This window comes from Anarrhichthys ocellatus, unplaced genomic scaffold (assembly GCF_004355925.1).
Source record: "Anarrhichthys ocellatus isolate YVR2014 unplaced genomic scaffold, GSC_Weel_1.0 scaffold58, whole genome shotgun sequence".
Classification (NCBI taxonomy): Eukaryota; Metazoa; Chordata; class Actinopteri; order Perciformes; family Anarhichadidae; genus Anarrhichthys; species Anarrhichthys ocellatus.
The window spans coordinates 1,849,768-1,866,856 of record NW_022280088.1 but is presented as its reverse complement, the minus strand read 5'-3'; the positions used below and the strand labels follow the sequence as shown (position 1 = coordinate 1,866,856).

Sequence of the window (17,089 nt, the reverse complement as noted above, 5' to 3'; positions counted from 1 at the left end):
ATTCTACTGTCTTTCTCAGTGCTCTTTAACTTTAGCTACATGCACAGCATTCTTTACATGGCTCAACATTCAGTATCTCAGTACTCATCTTTTATGATCTACTGTGGCTCCGAACCCTTTCCGCTTGTGACCCTTTTGTATAAAGCAGTGTGTCTTCATGTGGACCCTTGTCTCAGGCATCATGAGTTCCTGCGTTACAACCTCTATACATTTCATTTTAATAAATGTTCAAGGCTATCAGAGCTAAAACTACCCAGTATTTCACAAAACACACACACACACACACACACACACACACACACACACATAGACCCACAAAATAATTGTTTTTCTTCTTTCTTGTAACATTAATCATCCTTTTAACCCTCAGATGCATCTTGTGACCCATTGGAAGGGTATTGAATTGGGAATTACTAATCTACTAAATGTACAAATGTATCTCCAAAAAAATATTGATTACCTCACATCTTTTAAATCTTTCCTCTCCATATAACCCTGTCGGTCTTTTTCATTTTTCTCACTCTCTCTAAAGGGAAGTCCTAAACTCCATTTAGACATGTAATCCTGTCGGATCAGTCACTTGGTCATAAGCTGCTTTCTCTCACTCGTTCACTCTCTCTCTCTAACTCTCTCTCTCACTGTGTGTTAACTCCAGTGCATTTCATTTTACATCAATTATATTAATTTCAGGTAAAACCCAACAAGCTTTAACTGCATGAAAGTCATGAAAACTAAATTGCCAAATAACAATGATTTCAATGATTTTGAGATGTCTTTGTTAAGCTCCTTTAACCTTTAACCTGCTGATATCTGACCGATTGATCATCATGATTTATAACAAAGCCCAGCTTTTACAATGACAATTCAATACAAAACAAAGGCGACGTTTTGTAAGTATTTTATATTGGAGGAGCCACAAATCATGTGTTTGTGATAGTCTCATTACACACACAAGCATGCACTCCCATTTTGCCGTCGTGTTTGCTGCCAGAAGATGACAGAAAAGCTCTGAAGTCCATGGATAAATGTACAAATTTCCCCATTGGAGGAATTACAATTACTGCTCTTCAGTCGTGGAAATTAACTAAGTCAATTTACTCTCAAGTATGAGTACAAAATTATTGTTTTGGCTAGACCAGATTGACTGAAATATTCAAGAAATTCTGAATAAAGAGGACATTTGACACAGGACTAAGATTAAATTAACATATAGCAATACAAATTAAGAGAGGATACATTTTGATTAAAAGCACTAAAATTTGACTAAAATGACTTTTTGGCGACAAGAATAAAACTGGACGAGACCAAAACTATGAAGGATAAAAATAACTAAATTTGACTAAAACTAAAATTTAGACTAAGACGAAATCTAAAATAGCTTCCACAATTACAATACTTTATACTACACAAAATGTATCTGACATCTATAGTTACAAGTTACTCTTCAGATTACTATATTACATGCTAACCACATCATGAGCTTAGAAAAGTCAGTTCATTGCTAGAAATTAAACCCCAAACTTTTAAGGTTGTGGTCACTCACAAAAAAGCAGTGCGTAGTCGAGGCACTTTGTCACATTTCAGAACCTCAATAATTTGTTAGCTGTTCCAGTTTTTCTGCAGTCATCCGCATTTATTTTTAAAAATAATTATTGTACTGGTACTCTTAAGTGAAAGGATCTGAGTACTTCTTCCACCACTGCTGCCAGCTGTCTGAGTTGGATATTTTGGGATTTCCCTTCAACCTTACATAGCAGCTTGCCATAAGTGGTTGCATGCCAGTTTGTGTGGCATCTGACAGAGAGAAAAAAAAGTTTTTTGTGAAATGTTTGCAGTTAAACAGCTTGGCAGCCGTTTTTCTGGTTTAGTCACTGCTGTATTTCCCCTGAACAAATGGAATGCAGATGGGCCAAGGGACAGAATCTAAATTGATGGTCTTTAACATAGCTTCTCCTCTGATGTGAAACTTAAAAAATAATCTTACATAGCTGACCTCGACAACGACCTATTGTCGGTGCATGTGTTGCTACAGAAGCATCGACAGGACAGATTGAAAGTCATCCACATTCATACACAGCTGGTGATGGTATTGAGGACATAAATTGATGCAAAAACATCTTTACAAGTTTACTTTTCTCCACAGGATTGTATTGACTGTATTAAACTCCTCTTGTCAGTCAATTTCACTGTTTGCTTTACACAGATTAAACTTCATCTGGTTACACACAGATCAGACACCACCTCCCATGTGATTAACTGATGCCTGAATTATTCAGATGAAATACAGGAAGAAGAATTTTTAATGCAGCTAATGATATTGTCATCCGTTACCTAATAACTTGTGACCTTTTTTATTATGGGGGAACAGGGTGTGTTTGGAAGAGGCTTGAACACTGGCATTTGAGACAGGGAGTGGCCCAAAAGAGGTGGCCTCTGGGTAATGAGGTCTTGCTGAGAGGAAACAAACTTTCTGACCTTCTTGTGGTCTTTTCCCAGCGTGCACAGTTCATGTGTTTGTGTGCTCTGAAGATCCTGACATATGACCTCAGAATCTATCAGTACTTCCATGTTATAAGAAATTTTTTTACACATTATACAATGCAGCAGGTACACTTTGAGCTAATTGGCAGTTGTAACCAGCAGGAAAAAAAGATTCACGAGAGTCACAAAGACGGTTGGTTAATTTAAGAAATTGGTGTATGAGGATAAAATCACTGTGCTTTGACATTATCTTCCAATATCCATTACATTTGGTTTTGATTACATTGTCTGAACTTTTTTTGGCAGATATTAGGCATCTGTATTGTTTTCAGTCACTTCAGCCAAGTCGGATATAATGAAGCTTTCGGAAAAAATTCCCAGTCGTAGTTACAACTTGGATATTTACATAAAACTCATAACTATGATAACCCTGATATGACATTGACTCGCCATAAGCACTTAAAAACATGTTGGTGGCTGTGTGTTTTCAGAGCATGCACTTTTAGACATTCAAACGTAATTTAAAAAACAAATCTGTTTCAAATTAATTTTATTTGTTGTATTGTTTGAGTAAAGGGTTTGAAATAATTAATTGTCTTTGATGATTTAGTCTATTCTTAACGATGTGACTATATTTCGACAAATATATCTTAACTTTGGTCCTTTTTCTATTATTTGATTTGCAGTCAAACATAATTGAAAATGAATCGACAAGACAGACTGGAGCAATCTATAGATAATGTTGGAGGTGAAAAATGAAGAGATGTCTTTGAATTAGGTTTTATTTACCTAACCATGACAAAGAGTCGTATCATCAAAAGCCTTTTCCATATGTTCAACACTTACAGTAATGGCCTTTACGTTTGATCTGTTCATACAGACCAACTTACATACAATTCAGAGACGTTGTTTTGATGGCACAGTTATGAAGGATTAACTGGATCACTCTCAGAGTCATCCAAGGCTTCAGACAGCTCTAATGCTGGACATGACCCATTGGAATTAAATGGTTTGGACAGTTACAATTAGTCAAAGTCATGATTTGAAGAGAAACAGCTAATGGGCTGGAAGAAATGAACACAATGCACACCTGTTGATCAGATTTGGTCAGCATTAGGAGGAGGTTGAATGCACTTATTGTAACTTGTTTGGATAAAATTGGTAACGTAATTTGCAGTGGTGGAACTACATTTACTGAAGTACTGTATTTAAGTAAAATGTTAGGTACTTGTACTTTACTTGAGAATGTTCTTCCCATGTCAATATACTTTTACTACATTTTAGAAGGAAATATTGTGCCTTTTACTTCACTTTAATTATTAAACATTGTGAAGGTTTCACTTTGGGCTCTGCAGATAATAATGACACATTTCTCGCTTTTTTCATAATCCTTCAATCAAGAAATTGGTTAATCAAGAAAATAATCAGCAGATTAATCTACATTAAAAATATTCATTAATTTCAGTCAGATACAAAAAATTAAAAAAAGTAAAATCCATCTTTTACATTAATGCATGAGTACTCTAAACATATAATAATAGGCCCCTACTGTCACACTTTTAAGTAAATACATTTTCCTGATTAAACTTTAGTAACATTTTCTATGCAGGACTTTTACTAGTAGCAGATCATTTTAGCAGTTTGAGAGCAAAAACTGCTGAAACGGAAATAATGAATCCATTATCTCTCATATACTACCATGAATTAATTAAGCATTAATGTTGCTTTGAAATAACCGCCATGTCCTGCTAATATCAGTTTGGCAGCCATTGATAGATGTATGTGATTAGGGATTGTGCCAGGCTATTTAAAAAAAAAAGAGAGAGAGAAAACCTGGTAAACTGGATTTATATATTTTTTTTTTCCTCCATGGAGCTGTGCGTAATGAAGCTGCATCAGGACCACTCTCTCTCTGTCACTCTGGTCACATCTTGCTCGTATGTTGCGCATCAGAGTCGCCAAAGTAATTCATATCGCCTGACAGCAGCCGACTGAATCAGATCAGACTGAGGACACTTGAGGAATGGCCTCTGAACGGGATCAATCCAACACAACCAGGAACCTGACCAACCAGTTCGTGCAGCCGGCGTGGCGCATCGCGCTGTGGTCGGTGGCTTACAGCACGGTGCTGGCAGTGGCAGTTTTCGGAAACTTGATTGTGATATGGATTATCCTGGCGCACAAGCGGATGAGAACGGTCACCAACTATTTCCTGCTGAACTTGGCTTTCTCCGATGTTTCGATGGCTGCGTTCAACACGCTCATCAACTTCATCTACGCGGCTCACGGAGAGTGGTACTTCGGAGAGGTGTACTGCAGGTTTCACAACTTCTTCCCGGTCACTGCGGTGTTCGCCAGCATCTACTCCATGACCGCGATATCCATCGACAGGTATGATGAAGATAAGATCATATTGAAAGTGCAAAAGTGTTTGATATAGTGATATATTTATTTCACGTTAACGTATTGATCATTTATTTCTTGTTTTTGTTTCCATAAACGTGTCTGCCTGCCTCCAGATTTTTTTACAACATGAGCTATTTTACATTTTACAGTGATTTGGTATAAATGAATGCAAAAATGTGGGTCAGTTTACTTTTACTAAATTCGAGCCATTTTTCAATTGTTGCTGTGCTCTCAATGAAACATGTAGAGATGAAGGACTTTAAACGTCTCTGCACTTTGAGAGCCTTTTATTTGAAGAGAAAGTTAGTAAGTTAAAGAAAATATATACTTTAGTAGGCTAAATGGTACAGGCTTGTTAAGAAAGAAAGATGGTTACCTTTCCGCTGAAAATAAAGAAAAACTTGAAAATCAACTAAATCTTGACCCCTACCCTAAAAAACAGTGATGACCAATAGAGGCATCATGACTAATACCTTAATTGATTTCAAAAGGTGCTGTGACATTTTCTTGACTCTTTGATCCATATTATTGAACAGCTTTTGATCCATATTATTGAACAGCTTTTGATTCATATGATTGAACAGCTTTTGATCCATATTATTGAACAGCTTTTCTTTTGACAGATATTCATCTGAGCAATATAGTGAGTGAGTCACAGTAACCTGTTCTGCCAAATGGCAGTTGTGGTCATTTTTGCGACAAGTGCGACATACTGGAACTGTTATGTTTTGTGTTATGTTTGAATTTACCAAAAAAGCAATAGCTCGGGCCTATGTTGTGACCTCTGACCTGTAGGTACATGGCCATCATCCATCCTCTGAAGCCTCGTTTGTCGGCAAAGGCCACCACAGGAGTTATCGTCTGTATCTGGAGTCTAGCCGTGGTTCTGGCCTTCCCTCTCTGCTACTTCTCCACCACCCGAACTCTGCCCCGCAGGACCCTCTGCTACGTGGCCTGGCCCCGCATGACCGACGACCCCTTCATGTGAGAACACTGACAACCCCTTTCGATCTTATGTCAAGCTTTATTGTCATTACCATGTCAAAACTTGGCTGTATTTGTGCATCATCTGGTTGTGTCTACCATTTACTTCAGATATGTGATCGCGCACAATCTCTTCATCCCGCTTGTCATTGTCACACCAGTTAAAATATTTACTGGTGATGTGTTTTTCCACTTTTGCAGGTATCATATCATAGTCACAGTTCTGGTCTACGCGCTGCCCTTAGCGGTGATGGGCATCACTTACACCATCGTGGGGCTGACTCTGTGGGGAGGGAAGATCCCAGGAGACTCATCTGATAACTATCATGGACAGCTTAGAGCCAAACGCAAGGTAAACGCCACATTTATTTCATTCATTTACACATTTTCTATTGATTTAGTTTGCGTGTCTTTGGAGGGGAAGCAAACAGGCTTATCTGTAAGCAGATTATGTACATGTACATAAGGTTTTTTCCTCAAATGTAGAAGTTAAGATTGTTCTTCAAATTGTTCATGAAAGGCCAACAAAATGACATATAACTGGCAGATATGATTCAACATTTCAAAGACAGTTTTTTACTATAAGGACAGCATAGCTGATTTGCTGCTGTGTGATAAAACATGTAGGGAGATGAAGGACTTTATTGGAAAGCATTAGCACAGATAGCCTTTATTTGTAAAGAAGAAATAAGCAAAAATATTACAGAAAAACATCAGTATGATAAATGTCACAAAATCTTACTCAGAACAAGTGCAAATAGGTGCAACCACGCTTGTGCATGCATCTACGGGGGCATGCATTCACACACACAAATACACACACACTTTAGGCCACTCTCACTGCTACATGCCCTTATTGCAAATTGGCATAATTACAGACACACACCGTCACACCCACACACTTGACCACCATGTCAAAGTTCAGCCTCCTAGTGCGAAAACTGTGGCTGCCAAAGGGTGGGGAAATTGTTGTGGCCCGAGCAACAAAGCGATCTGAAGAGCAGCTGGGTCGCAGATAAAAAGTTTTCACCCTTTCTGCAGAAAAGAAAGACAAGAAAGAAATGACAACAAGGATTTTAACAAATCTCAACTCTGAACTTCGAACAAGTACACTCTATATACGTATACTGCCATGTGTTAGAAATAGACCTTTGCAAACATAACTTAACTTTTTGCAAATGCAACGGCAGCCTAGAAGAAGAGACAAACGTTCAGAGGCAGACTGTGCACTGTGCTTTGCAGCAGTTACTCTGAGGGTTGGGTTAAACAGGGATTAAGGTCATCACAGCTGTCATGACAAGCATCTATCCAGTCAGCCTCCGGATTAACGCTAAAGAGTACAACAATTTATTGATACACCTCACAAATATTGCAAATCAACACTCTGGATTATTAAAAGAGATAGCTGAAAGGGTTAGGCTGCAGAAGGATTCATTTTTAAAAATACATTTTTGCAAATTTACATTCATCAATTTCATCCTAATTAGACTGTAAAATGAGCATAATGAATTGAGCAACAATGTAACTACAAAACAAAACTGACAGTAACTTGAGAATAGATTCCCCGCTAGACTTACATTTCTAATATTATTTGGCACCACAAACATACACACATTCAGTGTACAGAAATAGAGACAGCAACAGGTGCAGGTTTGCCAATTACAATCTTTTCAAGGGCTTTATAGAAAAAAAATCATCAGAGGCTCGTATTGATGGCGAAATTGAGCCACGAGAGATAAAAGAGATTTATAAACGCCAGGAAACAAAGGTTACAAGACAATGTCAGGCTTGATATAAAGGCCCACTCTGACAAGATGCCATTTAGGCTGGAGATAAGAAGAAGTCGCTCTCATCTCCATCCTGCAGATGAGTCTCTGCTGATAATAGCCTCCTGCTCCTTTTAACCCCCCACTGCTCTGCATTGGGCTGCAACACACTGATGAGTTCTGTGCTGCTCTTTCATCTGTCCTACCTGGAACCTGCTGGGTCTGATGCGTCATCGCTGACCTTTCCTTCTCTGGACGCATTGAATGGAAACTTTATTGTGAGCAGAATGAAGGAAAACAAACAAAATAATTGATATTTCAGAGACAATGTGCATAAAAATGGCAGCTATGGCTTCAAATATTCAAAACCAGAGTAAAATGGCATTTCGATTTGGGCTTCCTTTGACGTTGCTCTAGTTAAAGAAGTTTTCAGATAGTGTGGAATTAAAAATATATATATTTTAAACTGCTCTAATCAAAAATGTTTGTATTGACAATTTATCAAATGAGTATTGTGAAAGGTATCCCATAGTGACAAACTCAGAGAATTATCACCCTACTATGCAGGTCCTCCCACCTCTATGGAGGCTTTTAGCTCATTGTTTTGGTTTTACACCCCTTAAATGTTCTGAGTTAGTTCAGATTACATCCACACTAAACCAGGTAAATTTGTTAACGCATCATTTTCTCCTGGTTTTAACCCCCTGTCTCGGCTACAACAACGTTTTTCTTGCTTTCTTTACTTTACAAAATAACCATTATAATATATAAATCTTAAAATGTCGTTGTCTACAGGGAAAACTGGATGATATGTTTTCATGTTGTGAGAATGTTGTGGAAGATTTCTATGTTAATCAGGAGAAGAGAGTTTTTGTTCACAAATCAATAATAAAGTCTTAACAAGATTCAAGTTTGTCTTTGTCCGTTTATTCTCTTGCAAGAGGGAAGAGAATACCACAGCTCAGCAAAGCTTCGACTAAGTATCAGACACCACATCATTTTATACATACAGCGGTCCACTCCTCTAGATAAATCATACATAGGGGAGTACAGGTCTTTTGACACAGGCTGTCTTGATCTGCTCATTATCTAGTTTCTGCTAGATGTGTTCAACTGGGAACCAATTACAGTTATCGGGTAAGATGAGACTTTCAACTACAAGTTCCTCATTACTGCATAGTTTTAACCACGCGTAAGTTTCGGGTTCACAACACGGACACAGAGTTCAATATATTTTTTCCCATTACAAGATCCTAATATATTCTTCATTTTAATTCCACCCCCTTTTGGCTACGATGTTGCACTGTGACGGTGTCCTGTTGATAATGTAATCATTTATCTCCTTTGTCTCGCAGGTGGTGAAGATGATGATCATCGTAGTAGTGACTTTTGCCCTCTGCTGGCTGCCTTATCACGTCTACTTCATTGTGACGGGTCTCAACAAGCGTCTGAGCAAATGGAAGTACATCCAGCAGGTTTACCTGTCAGTGCTGTGGCTGGCAATGAGCTCCACCATGTACAACCCTATCATCTACTGCTGCCTTAATAGCAGGTGAGTATTCATAAGTCTCCCCCACAAACCAAAAACACACATATAAATACTGTATTTGTACACAGCAGCATGACTACATGTCGGGTTGATTTTGCTGCAGGTTCCGGGCAGGCTTCAAGCGGGTTTTCCGCTGGTGTCCCTTTGTCCAGGTATCATGCTACGACGAGCTGGAGCTCCGAAACACAAGACTTCGACCGGGTCGCCAGAGCAGCATGTGCACCCTATCTCGGGTCGACACCAGCATCCTCAGCAAAGACAAGAGCACTTGTTCCCATGGACACAGGTTAAGACCCAACTCTGAGGCCCATAATAAAGACAGTTAGTTGTCTCCACTGGACGCAATCCAGCTAACTTGCTGTATTTGACATATTCATTTGAGCTCAGAAATTCAGATTTTTTCTTTACTTATAGGTCTGATAATGTTAATTAACTGATAGTTGTGGTGAACGTTTAGAAATCTGGAAATATTGTTGATTTTTTTTCAATCTACACCAGAGGTTTTCAAACTGAGTCGTGCCTCCCTGATGACTTGGCCCGTTTATCAACAGCTACAGCAGTGGCTGTGATATGCAGTAAGATCATGGAGGTAATTAAGGTTAACCCAATCAACACAAAAACATGACACATGTATTTTCAGTTTGAGTATAACTTTCCAAGGATATTGTTATCCCAGATACTTTGTCATCATCATCATCATCATCATATACTTTCGTCTGCTTTTGACATTTTGTGTACTCATGTTATACATATATTTAATAACATCAGACCATTACTCAGTGAATTTCGTCAACTATAACTGCAGCATCAGTATTACTGCTGCTCTTCCAGCGTTAATGCCCTTAAATCTATTATAGTGACCCTGATATTAAGTGATCCTGGTTGAGTGTACGTTCACAAGTGCTTGCTGTTGTAATTTCTGTTAGTTTGAAAAAAGCATTTTGCATTTAAAAAAAACTTGTTTGTGACTGTTCGTAGAGTACTAACATAGTTGCTGTTTACTGTAAGTATTCATTTTTTGTTGCATATGATAAGTATGTACAATATCATATTCTGATGTTTTGGTGCAGAGTCAAACACAGACACAAATTATATATAGCCTTTTATTGTGAATTTACATGTAATTGTTGTATTATCATATAGATTAACTGTAAAATGTAAAAACAGTTATGTTAAATTCACTAAACTTGAGAAGACAAGTTAAATAAACTTATGCATGCCATTTACAGATTAAACAGTCCATTCTTCACTCGACAATATAGGATCTTATGTATGCGTCTACTTCTATTGATGCCAATTTGCACTACAATATTGTCATCATAGCGCATGCTGTAATTCTGAGAAATGTAAAATGGTGTAACACAAGGGTAATGTCTGAATTCAATATCAATCTTCCTCATGGTTTTGATTGTTTTAATTATCATGAGAGGAAACAACTATTAATTATTTGACCTTGTATTAAAGACAAATGAAAAGTTTCCATCATGTTTCCCTCAAACATATGAAATGCCCCCAAAAAGTATAAAAGAACATTTTCCTCAGAAATATAAGCTTGCAGTATATATCTGCTGATAAGCATAAAGCAAATGTGTTTGAAGCCATTAAACAACAGTCTTATGACCGTATTTTTTCAGCGGGCTACAAAAGTTTGCCACACCTTATTTGGCTGCATCGAAGCAAAACAGATGTTTATTGTTCGATAGTACAAAAAAAGCATTTTCTGTAACTCAGTGCAATCTGAGCAGCTATTTGTGTCCCATTTGTTCTCAATAGTTAAAGAAAAAAAGAGATAAAGCCACAAGCATCAACACAAGCCACTTGGTGGAGACATCAGCTGGGGACCTAGAGAGATGGAAATCAAGAGAGAGAAACGTTAATATCTTTGGTAATTTTGCAAAAAATATCTGCATCATACTATGAGCGAGGTTGGCCTACATGAAGACACCATTTTTCTTACAAATTGCAAACTGTTTAAGTTATTTCATGAAAGAGATTTGTGCCTTTTTTTCCCTCAGCTTATCTCACTGGTTTGAAGTGGGCGTGGACATACAAGCTGCCCTGACTGTATGCAGCTTGTGAGAAGCCTGTAAACACTCATCAGGGCTGTAAAACGTCCCACAGCTCCTCTTCCTTTTCAGATAAAAGATCATTTAGCTGTTTTAGCTGAAAAGACACCATCAGCAATCAAAGATAATACTATAAACGACTTAATCTTTCTAATATAGATGGAAATTAAACATTATCTAATCAATTTAAAGGTTCATTGTTGGGGACATTGGAAACCAAAATGTACGCCCTCGCTCAGCCTGCAAGAAGTTGATCAAGTTGATTATTGAGTGTTACAATCTTTTTTTTTTAAACACTAAGTTTGATTGTTGCTTGTCATTAATATTTAAGGATTTAGAGAAATAATAAAGCTCTGCAACCAGGTTTTCAAGGGCTTTAAAATATTGTGGGCTTGGAACTTTAAGGGACTGTTTTGGTTAAATATACATAAAGTCAGGTGATTTCACGTGGTCTTTGTATCTATTTTAACCATTTGATGGTAAATGGACTTGTGTTGCATAGCGCCTTTCTATAGTCTTCCGACCACTCAAAGCACTTTTACACTACATGTCATCCTTCACCCATTCACACCCATTCATACACTGATGGCAGGGCTACCATGCAAGGTGTCACCTGCCCATCAGGACTATCTAGTGGAGCCGGGGATCGCACTGCCGATCTTCTGATTGAAGGATGACCCGCTCTATTACTGAGCCACAATTGCCCCTTAGTTCCTGATGCCAGACAATTCTTCATGACTTATTTAACATTCAACAGTTTTAATAAATAAATCATGTTGAAAATCATAATAGCACTGTTAATAATCATGGGATAGAGCAAAATATTGTATTTATTATAAAGAAAATGTCTTACCCTGACAGACTGTAACAGTTGTGCGAGCTGTCCAGTTCTGAGTGTTTCAAAACGATCTCAGTGAATTCAGAATCATCCTCAGTTTTTTCATTTACTGCCTCCACAGTGAACACTTCAGCTGGAGATATGAGTGTCATACTCTGGTCTTGGCTGCAAATGTTGTCTCCAAGGTTAGCAAAGAAGCAAGAAGTGATATTAAAGAGGACTTGCCGATGTAAATCGACCATTAGCTTACTGACACTTGAGTGAACTTTGGCGAACCTTCCAAATCTCACCTTCGAGCCCTTTTGTGCTGTGTATTCTTTTTCTTGGACAGCATACAGAGTCGTGCACTTCTTTGTACTCAGCAGCAACATTGAATCCATGAGCAGGAAGTGAAGAGCCTTGAAATGGAATTGTTTTTCATAGATGTTTTCATTTCCACCCAGTGTCTCTACTGCATTGTCAAAGGTATTTCCATCTTCATCCCAATCAGCATATGCCAACAGTGCAGCGGTATGTTCTTTTGTTCCTCCAGGGATCAGCTTTAAACAACGAGTATCTGCATCCCATGCTTTCTGGAATTCCTTACTGTTGTTTAGCTCTTGTCTTAAGAGACCTGAATGGATAAAATTCTCCATGGCCTCTTCACGGCATCCGTTGTACATGTAATCTACAGCATTTGGGGCCATGTCCAGTTTTGCGCTCCCTGCAGTCACCTTTAATTAATTGAGCATGGTAGTTAAAAGATAGTTTCAAGACAAGCAAATATTATCTTTAAATCTAACATAACGTCACAACAGGGTTTAAATAACTATTTTCAAGAGAAACAACAACTTACTTTGTAGTAGAAAACAATTGCAGCAAGAAGCAGTTTTCCTCTGTCGCACATTTTGAAGGGCTTTTCCTTTCTTCTATCTACACTGACCTGAAACAGAAAACCGAGAAGAGAATTGCAGGACCAAACTTGTATAAAAAGTTGTACGCAGTCCAGAAATGGGATGATCTGGCTTGTTGCTCAATTACTTTGTTTAGACAAGCCCTCGATCTCCTATTTTTTCCACTCTTGGAATATGTCACCCACCTTCTCACCCTAGATAACCATGAATGATTAAACACTAAAACTAAAAGAAAATGTCAAACGGCTCATACCTTAAGCAGGGAAAATTAATTTCATGGAGCAAAAGTCTAGTCTGTGTACATCCAAGTGCAGGGAAGTGATAATTTTCAGCAGAACACTATCTTTGGGGAAGTTAAAACTTATCACACCAGGAACGCCTTTTCCTTTCCTGTGGAAGGAAATAACATATCTTTGGGGCCCCTGATGTTGAGTTACTTGTTCTGCTTCGGCTACCGAGTTACTGTAAGTTCTTGCTGATTTTGTCGCAGATGTTTTTATAAACCAGATAAACATAAATGGTCCAGCCCAGCAATAAATTGTCTTTATTTCCCAGTTTCACTCAAATGCTCTCTTTCTTTCTTTCTTTCTCTCTTTCTCGCTAACCTCCTAAATTGTGATTTTATGATAAAGTCATAATATGCTTTGCTTTGTTTTTTCACATGTTCTCCTTAAACAATACTCCCAAAAGTAAAATAAGTGATAAGTCATATCAGTGAAATTGAGCTAAAACCTTTGAAGAGATAGCTGTTAATATTTTGCTTTGATTGTGAGAAGCCTGACAATCTACCCATAAATAAACTTTTAATTTCCCTTTGTCCAACTAAATAGCTATAGACACTATTCATTTGTTGCTGCTTGCATTTGAAATAATACTTCATAAAGCAGACATATATTGCATTCAGTATGGAAGGAATGCACAAATACTTAATATAAAAGTTGTACAGGTCATTTTTGATAAAATCTTTAAAAGGTAAAACAAGTACTAAAAAGATCCTCCGATGCCCACTGTGTGTACTGTTGATAAATTAAATTAACACCTCTTAATGCACAAATACTTACCTGATGACTTTAGCATATGGTGTTTTCATTGGTGCTTGTGAATAGCTTCTTCCTCCAATGCAAAGTTATGTGCACCTTCTGACCTCCTCCCACTTCCTTCCTTCCTTCCTTGCTGGTACAGTAAACTGCTGACACTCGATTTGGCAGAGGACCTGCCAACGTGACTAACGGCACATTTTTTATATATGCTTCAAGGCTCTCTTCCTGCTGACATCTGTCCTAACTTCAAGTCCAGCCATGTTCCGACTGTTACATTCACTCATGCAGCGGCAACTTTTGAGTTTGAGTGTGAGGAACAGGAGAGCGGATGTTAGATTGAAAACATCCCATCCGCTCGAGATCCAAGCAGTGCTGTGTGGTGTGCTTTTTTCCTTTTTGCCAAGTTACTTTATTAAACATAGACAACTTTAACTGTACTTAATTCAACCCACATACTTTTTGAACAACTTTTTAATAGCATTAGGCTTTACAGTTACACGGATAATTATATTCCATACCCTCCATGTAAAGCTAAATGAAATAACAGATATTTGAAACTTTTTTTTTCCTTTCAACGATGTTGGTTTAATCTTTCAGCACTATGAGATATTTGTCATATATGCAGTTTTATATGTATATTTGTTTAATGTTCTTAAGTTTAAGGCTTTTTTTTTTATGTAGCCGGAAGTGTGAAGTCACATGATTGGTACCGACCAGAGACACATTACGCTTACGATGCATGCACTTTAATCGTCCACTTTATTTCATCATAAGGCTACACATATAATTATTAATTGACGATAATTTACAGTAAAAAAAATATATATTATTGTCTGGTACGATCCCGTTTTATGACCGGAAACAGGAAGCAGCGCTGTTTCCGGTTCAGGACGCGCCAAAAATAAAACGACGCTGAGGCTGAAACTACTTGTGTGTTTATGTTTCAACTGAGAAAGAGACGAGACTGAATACCTGGATTATTGACATAAACACAGCGGTAACGTAGCCTACTGGCTTATTGTACCTTTGAGTCTTAACTAACGGTGAGTTATGACCAATGTACTCTTAAATACATTAGGACATCACGTTAAAGTCAAATGTTACGGTTACTGCTTAGATAAACTGCGTTAACTTTTCAGCTCTGTTTATTAGGTTAACGTTAGTCCACAACGTCTAACGTCTGCGCAATGCCCAAGACTTATAATGGTAACCGTGCTGTTTGATCTGGCAATAAAAACAGATTAAAATTCTTAGTATTAGCAGCAAATGTATTGTATTGAAGTATCAAAAGTAAAAATATTCTTTATTCAGTTTTGTTCCTTTCAGAGTATTTTGTTATATTATTGAATGATCACTGATGTAAACTGCATTTTAATGTTGAAGCTGGTTGAGGTAGGACCAGTATATATTGTGTACTGTTGGGATGTTTAGGAATATATCTAATATAATATATTTAATATACACTGAGTTACCATTTGATTGGTGACACTGAAAGCGCTAAAACTAATGCAGTATAATACAAGAGTCCTGTAATAAATCCTACCTTTTATGGAGGTTATATCTGTGTTATCATATTGGAGGATGTAGTTTGTGAGGCTGTTGAATTGTAGATTGTATGTTGTACTAACAGGTGTTGGTATTATTTGGTCCACCCAGTAGGCTAAATAACAAAAACACCTCTCTGTGACACTAATGCCGGTTTTTTCAGGTTGAAAGATGATAAGAGGACAAGAGTTCCAGCTTCCCCCTCTGCTGAAGTTTCCTCGAGCAAGTCACTGAGTGGGTGCAATAAAGGGTCGAACAAAAGCGGTTGATAAGCATTTGAAGATGAGGAAGTGGGGAGATCGACTGAAGAAGGTTGAGCAGCTTGCTCAGTCGTTCCAGCTGAAACCTCTGGCCACACACTACAAACCTCGCTTGTGGCCGTGCCAGCCTTCCTCCGTCTGGAAGCTCTTTCCTCGTCAGTGTATGGCTATCGGCTTCGCTCAGAGCTGCAAAGAGGTACAGTAGTAACACACGACTCTTGTGATGCTGGACTATCTCATTAGACTGCACAATAGATGTTACATCCTGTGTGTAAAGGTCAGAAAGCTGACCGTGGTGCCTTGCATTCCCTAGGCTGTACATGTTTTTGCACTTGAAAAAGAAAAGACATCTCTGGGTCAAAGGATCTTCCTGGTCACCAGTTACAGTGAGCTGTGGCATTACTACAGGTAAAGATACATTGTCAAATGGTTAAAATGCGATGGTGTGCATCAATGATGATTTGTCACTTGATTTTCTTTTCAGGACTTACACACAGTCCTTGATGCACTGCTATGAGGTGATACCAGATGGCGCTGTTTGTAAGCTTTACTTTGACTTGGAGTTCCACAAGCCCTCAAACAATGGAGCTGATGGTAAAGCTATGGTGTCTTCACTTATCCAGGTAGCGTACTCTTCCCATCTTCATTGAAATATTGACATATTTAGTTTTATCGAGCAGCTTGCTTCACATGCAGATAACAATGATTCATATGTTGTTCAGTTCAACATTTATAAAGCCAAAGAATGTGTTACAAAATAGTTCACTTGACATTCATTTAGTATAGTAAGTAAAAATCAAAGAGCAGTTACAACAAAAAAAATGAAAAAGTCAAAAAATGTCTGTTTATCTTTCACTTGTATTCTTCTATGTCAAGCTACAAAATACTTACAAGGGCTTTTTTTTAAGGCATATTGAATGTTCTAGGGCAGAGGTCTTCAACAGGGGGTCCGCGACCCCTAGGGGGTCTGCGAAGGTACTGCAGGGGAGTCGTGAGATTTTTGGTTGATTAGACAATTTTTCATATTTTTTTTATATTTAAAAAATAATTCAGTATTGTATGCAAGATAACAGGTATGTTTATTCATGGCAGTGGCACTAATGGGCCATCGCTCATTTTTAACTTCCACATTTATGTTTAAAATAAAAATGTTAATTTGAATAGCATGTATGCATGATTAATGTTGAAGACCCCTGCTCTAGGGTATTAATTAAATCCTCCAGCCACATTTACACGTGTGTATATGTATATATGTATATGT

General features: G+C 37.9%; 3 protein-coding genes across 3 annotated transcripts in view; 2 read left to right on the top strand and 1 right to left on the bottom strand.

Annotated features, from left to right (window-relative positions):
• Positions 1 to 4,437: 4,437 nt before the first annotated feature.
• LOC116396734 (neuromedin-K receptor-like) lies at positions 4,438 to 11,045 on the top strand. The gene is made up of 5 exons (XM_031871527.1): positions 4,438 to 4,872; positions 5,683 to 5,871; positions 6,073 to 6,223; positions 8,993 to 9,189; positions 9,290 to 11,045. The coding sequence occupies exons 1-5, from the start codon at positions 4,505 to 4,507 to the stop codon at positions 9,510 to 9,512; spliced, it is 1,128 nt and encodes a 375-aa protein (XP_031727387.1). The 5' UTR covers positions 4,438 to 4,504; the 3' UTR covers positions 9,513 to 11,045.
• On the bottom strand, positions 9,379 to 13,307 carry LOC116396735 (ecto-ADP-ribosyltransferase 4). Its single transcript, XM_031871528.1, has 4 exons — positions 13,237 to 13,307; positions 12,926 to 13,012; positions 12,106 to 12,803; positions 9,379 to 11,028 (listed from the first exon to the last, which is right to left on the bottom strand). The coding sequence occupies exons 2-4, from the start codon at positions 12,974 to 12,976 to the stop codon at positions 10,953 to 10,955; spliced, it is 825 nt and encodes a 274-aa protein (XP_031727388.1). The 5' UTR covers positions 12,977 to 13,012; positions 13,237 to 13,307; the 3' UTR covers positions 9,379 to 10,952.
• Positions 13,308 to 14,941: 1,634 nt separating this feature from the next.
• primpol (primase and polymerase (DNA-directed)) overlaps positions 14,942 to 17,089 on the top strand; it is a 22,540-nt gene continuing 20,392 nt past the window's right edge. The window contains exons 1-4 of the mRNA XM_031871415.1: positions 14,942 to 15,066; positions 15,732 to 16,024; positions 16,142 to 16,236; positions 16,313 to 16,451. Of these exons, the coding sequence (XP_031727275.1) occupies positions 15,851 to 16,024; positions 16,142 to 16,236; positions 16,313 to 16,451 (408 nt within the window). The 5' untranslated portion in view covers positions 14,942 to 15,066; positions 15,732 to 15,850. The remainder of the gene's footprint in view (positions 15,067 to 15,731; positions 16,025 to 16,141; positions 16,237 to 16,312; positions 16,452 to 17,089) is intronic.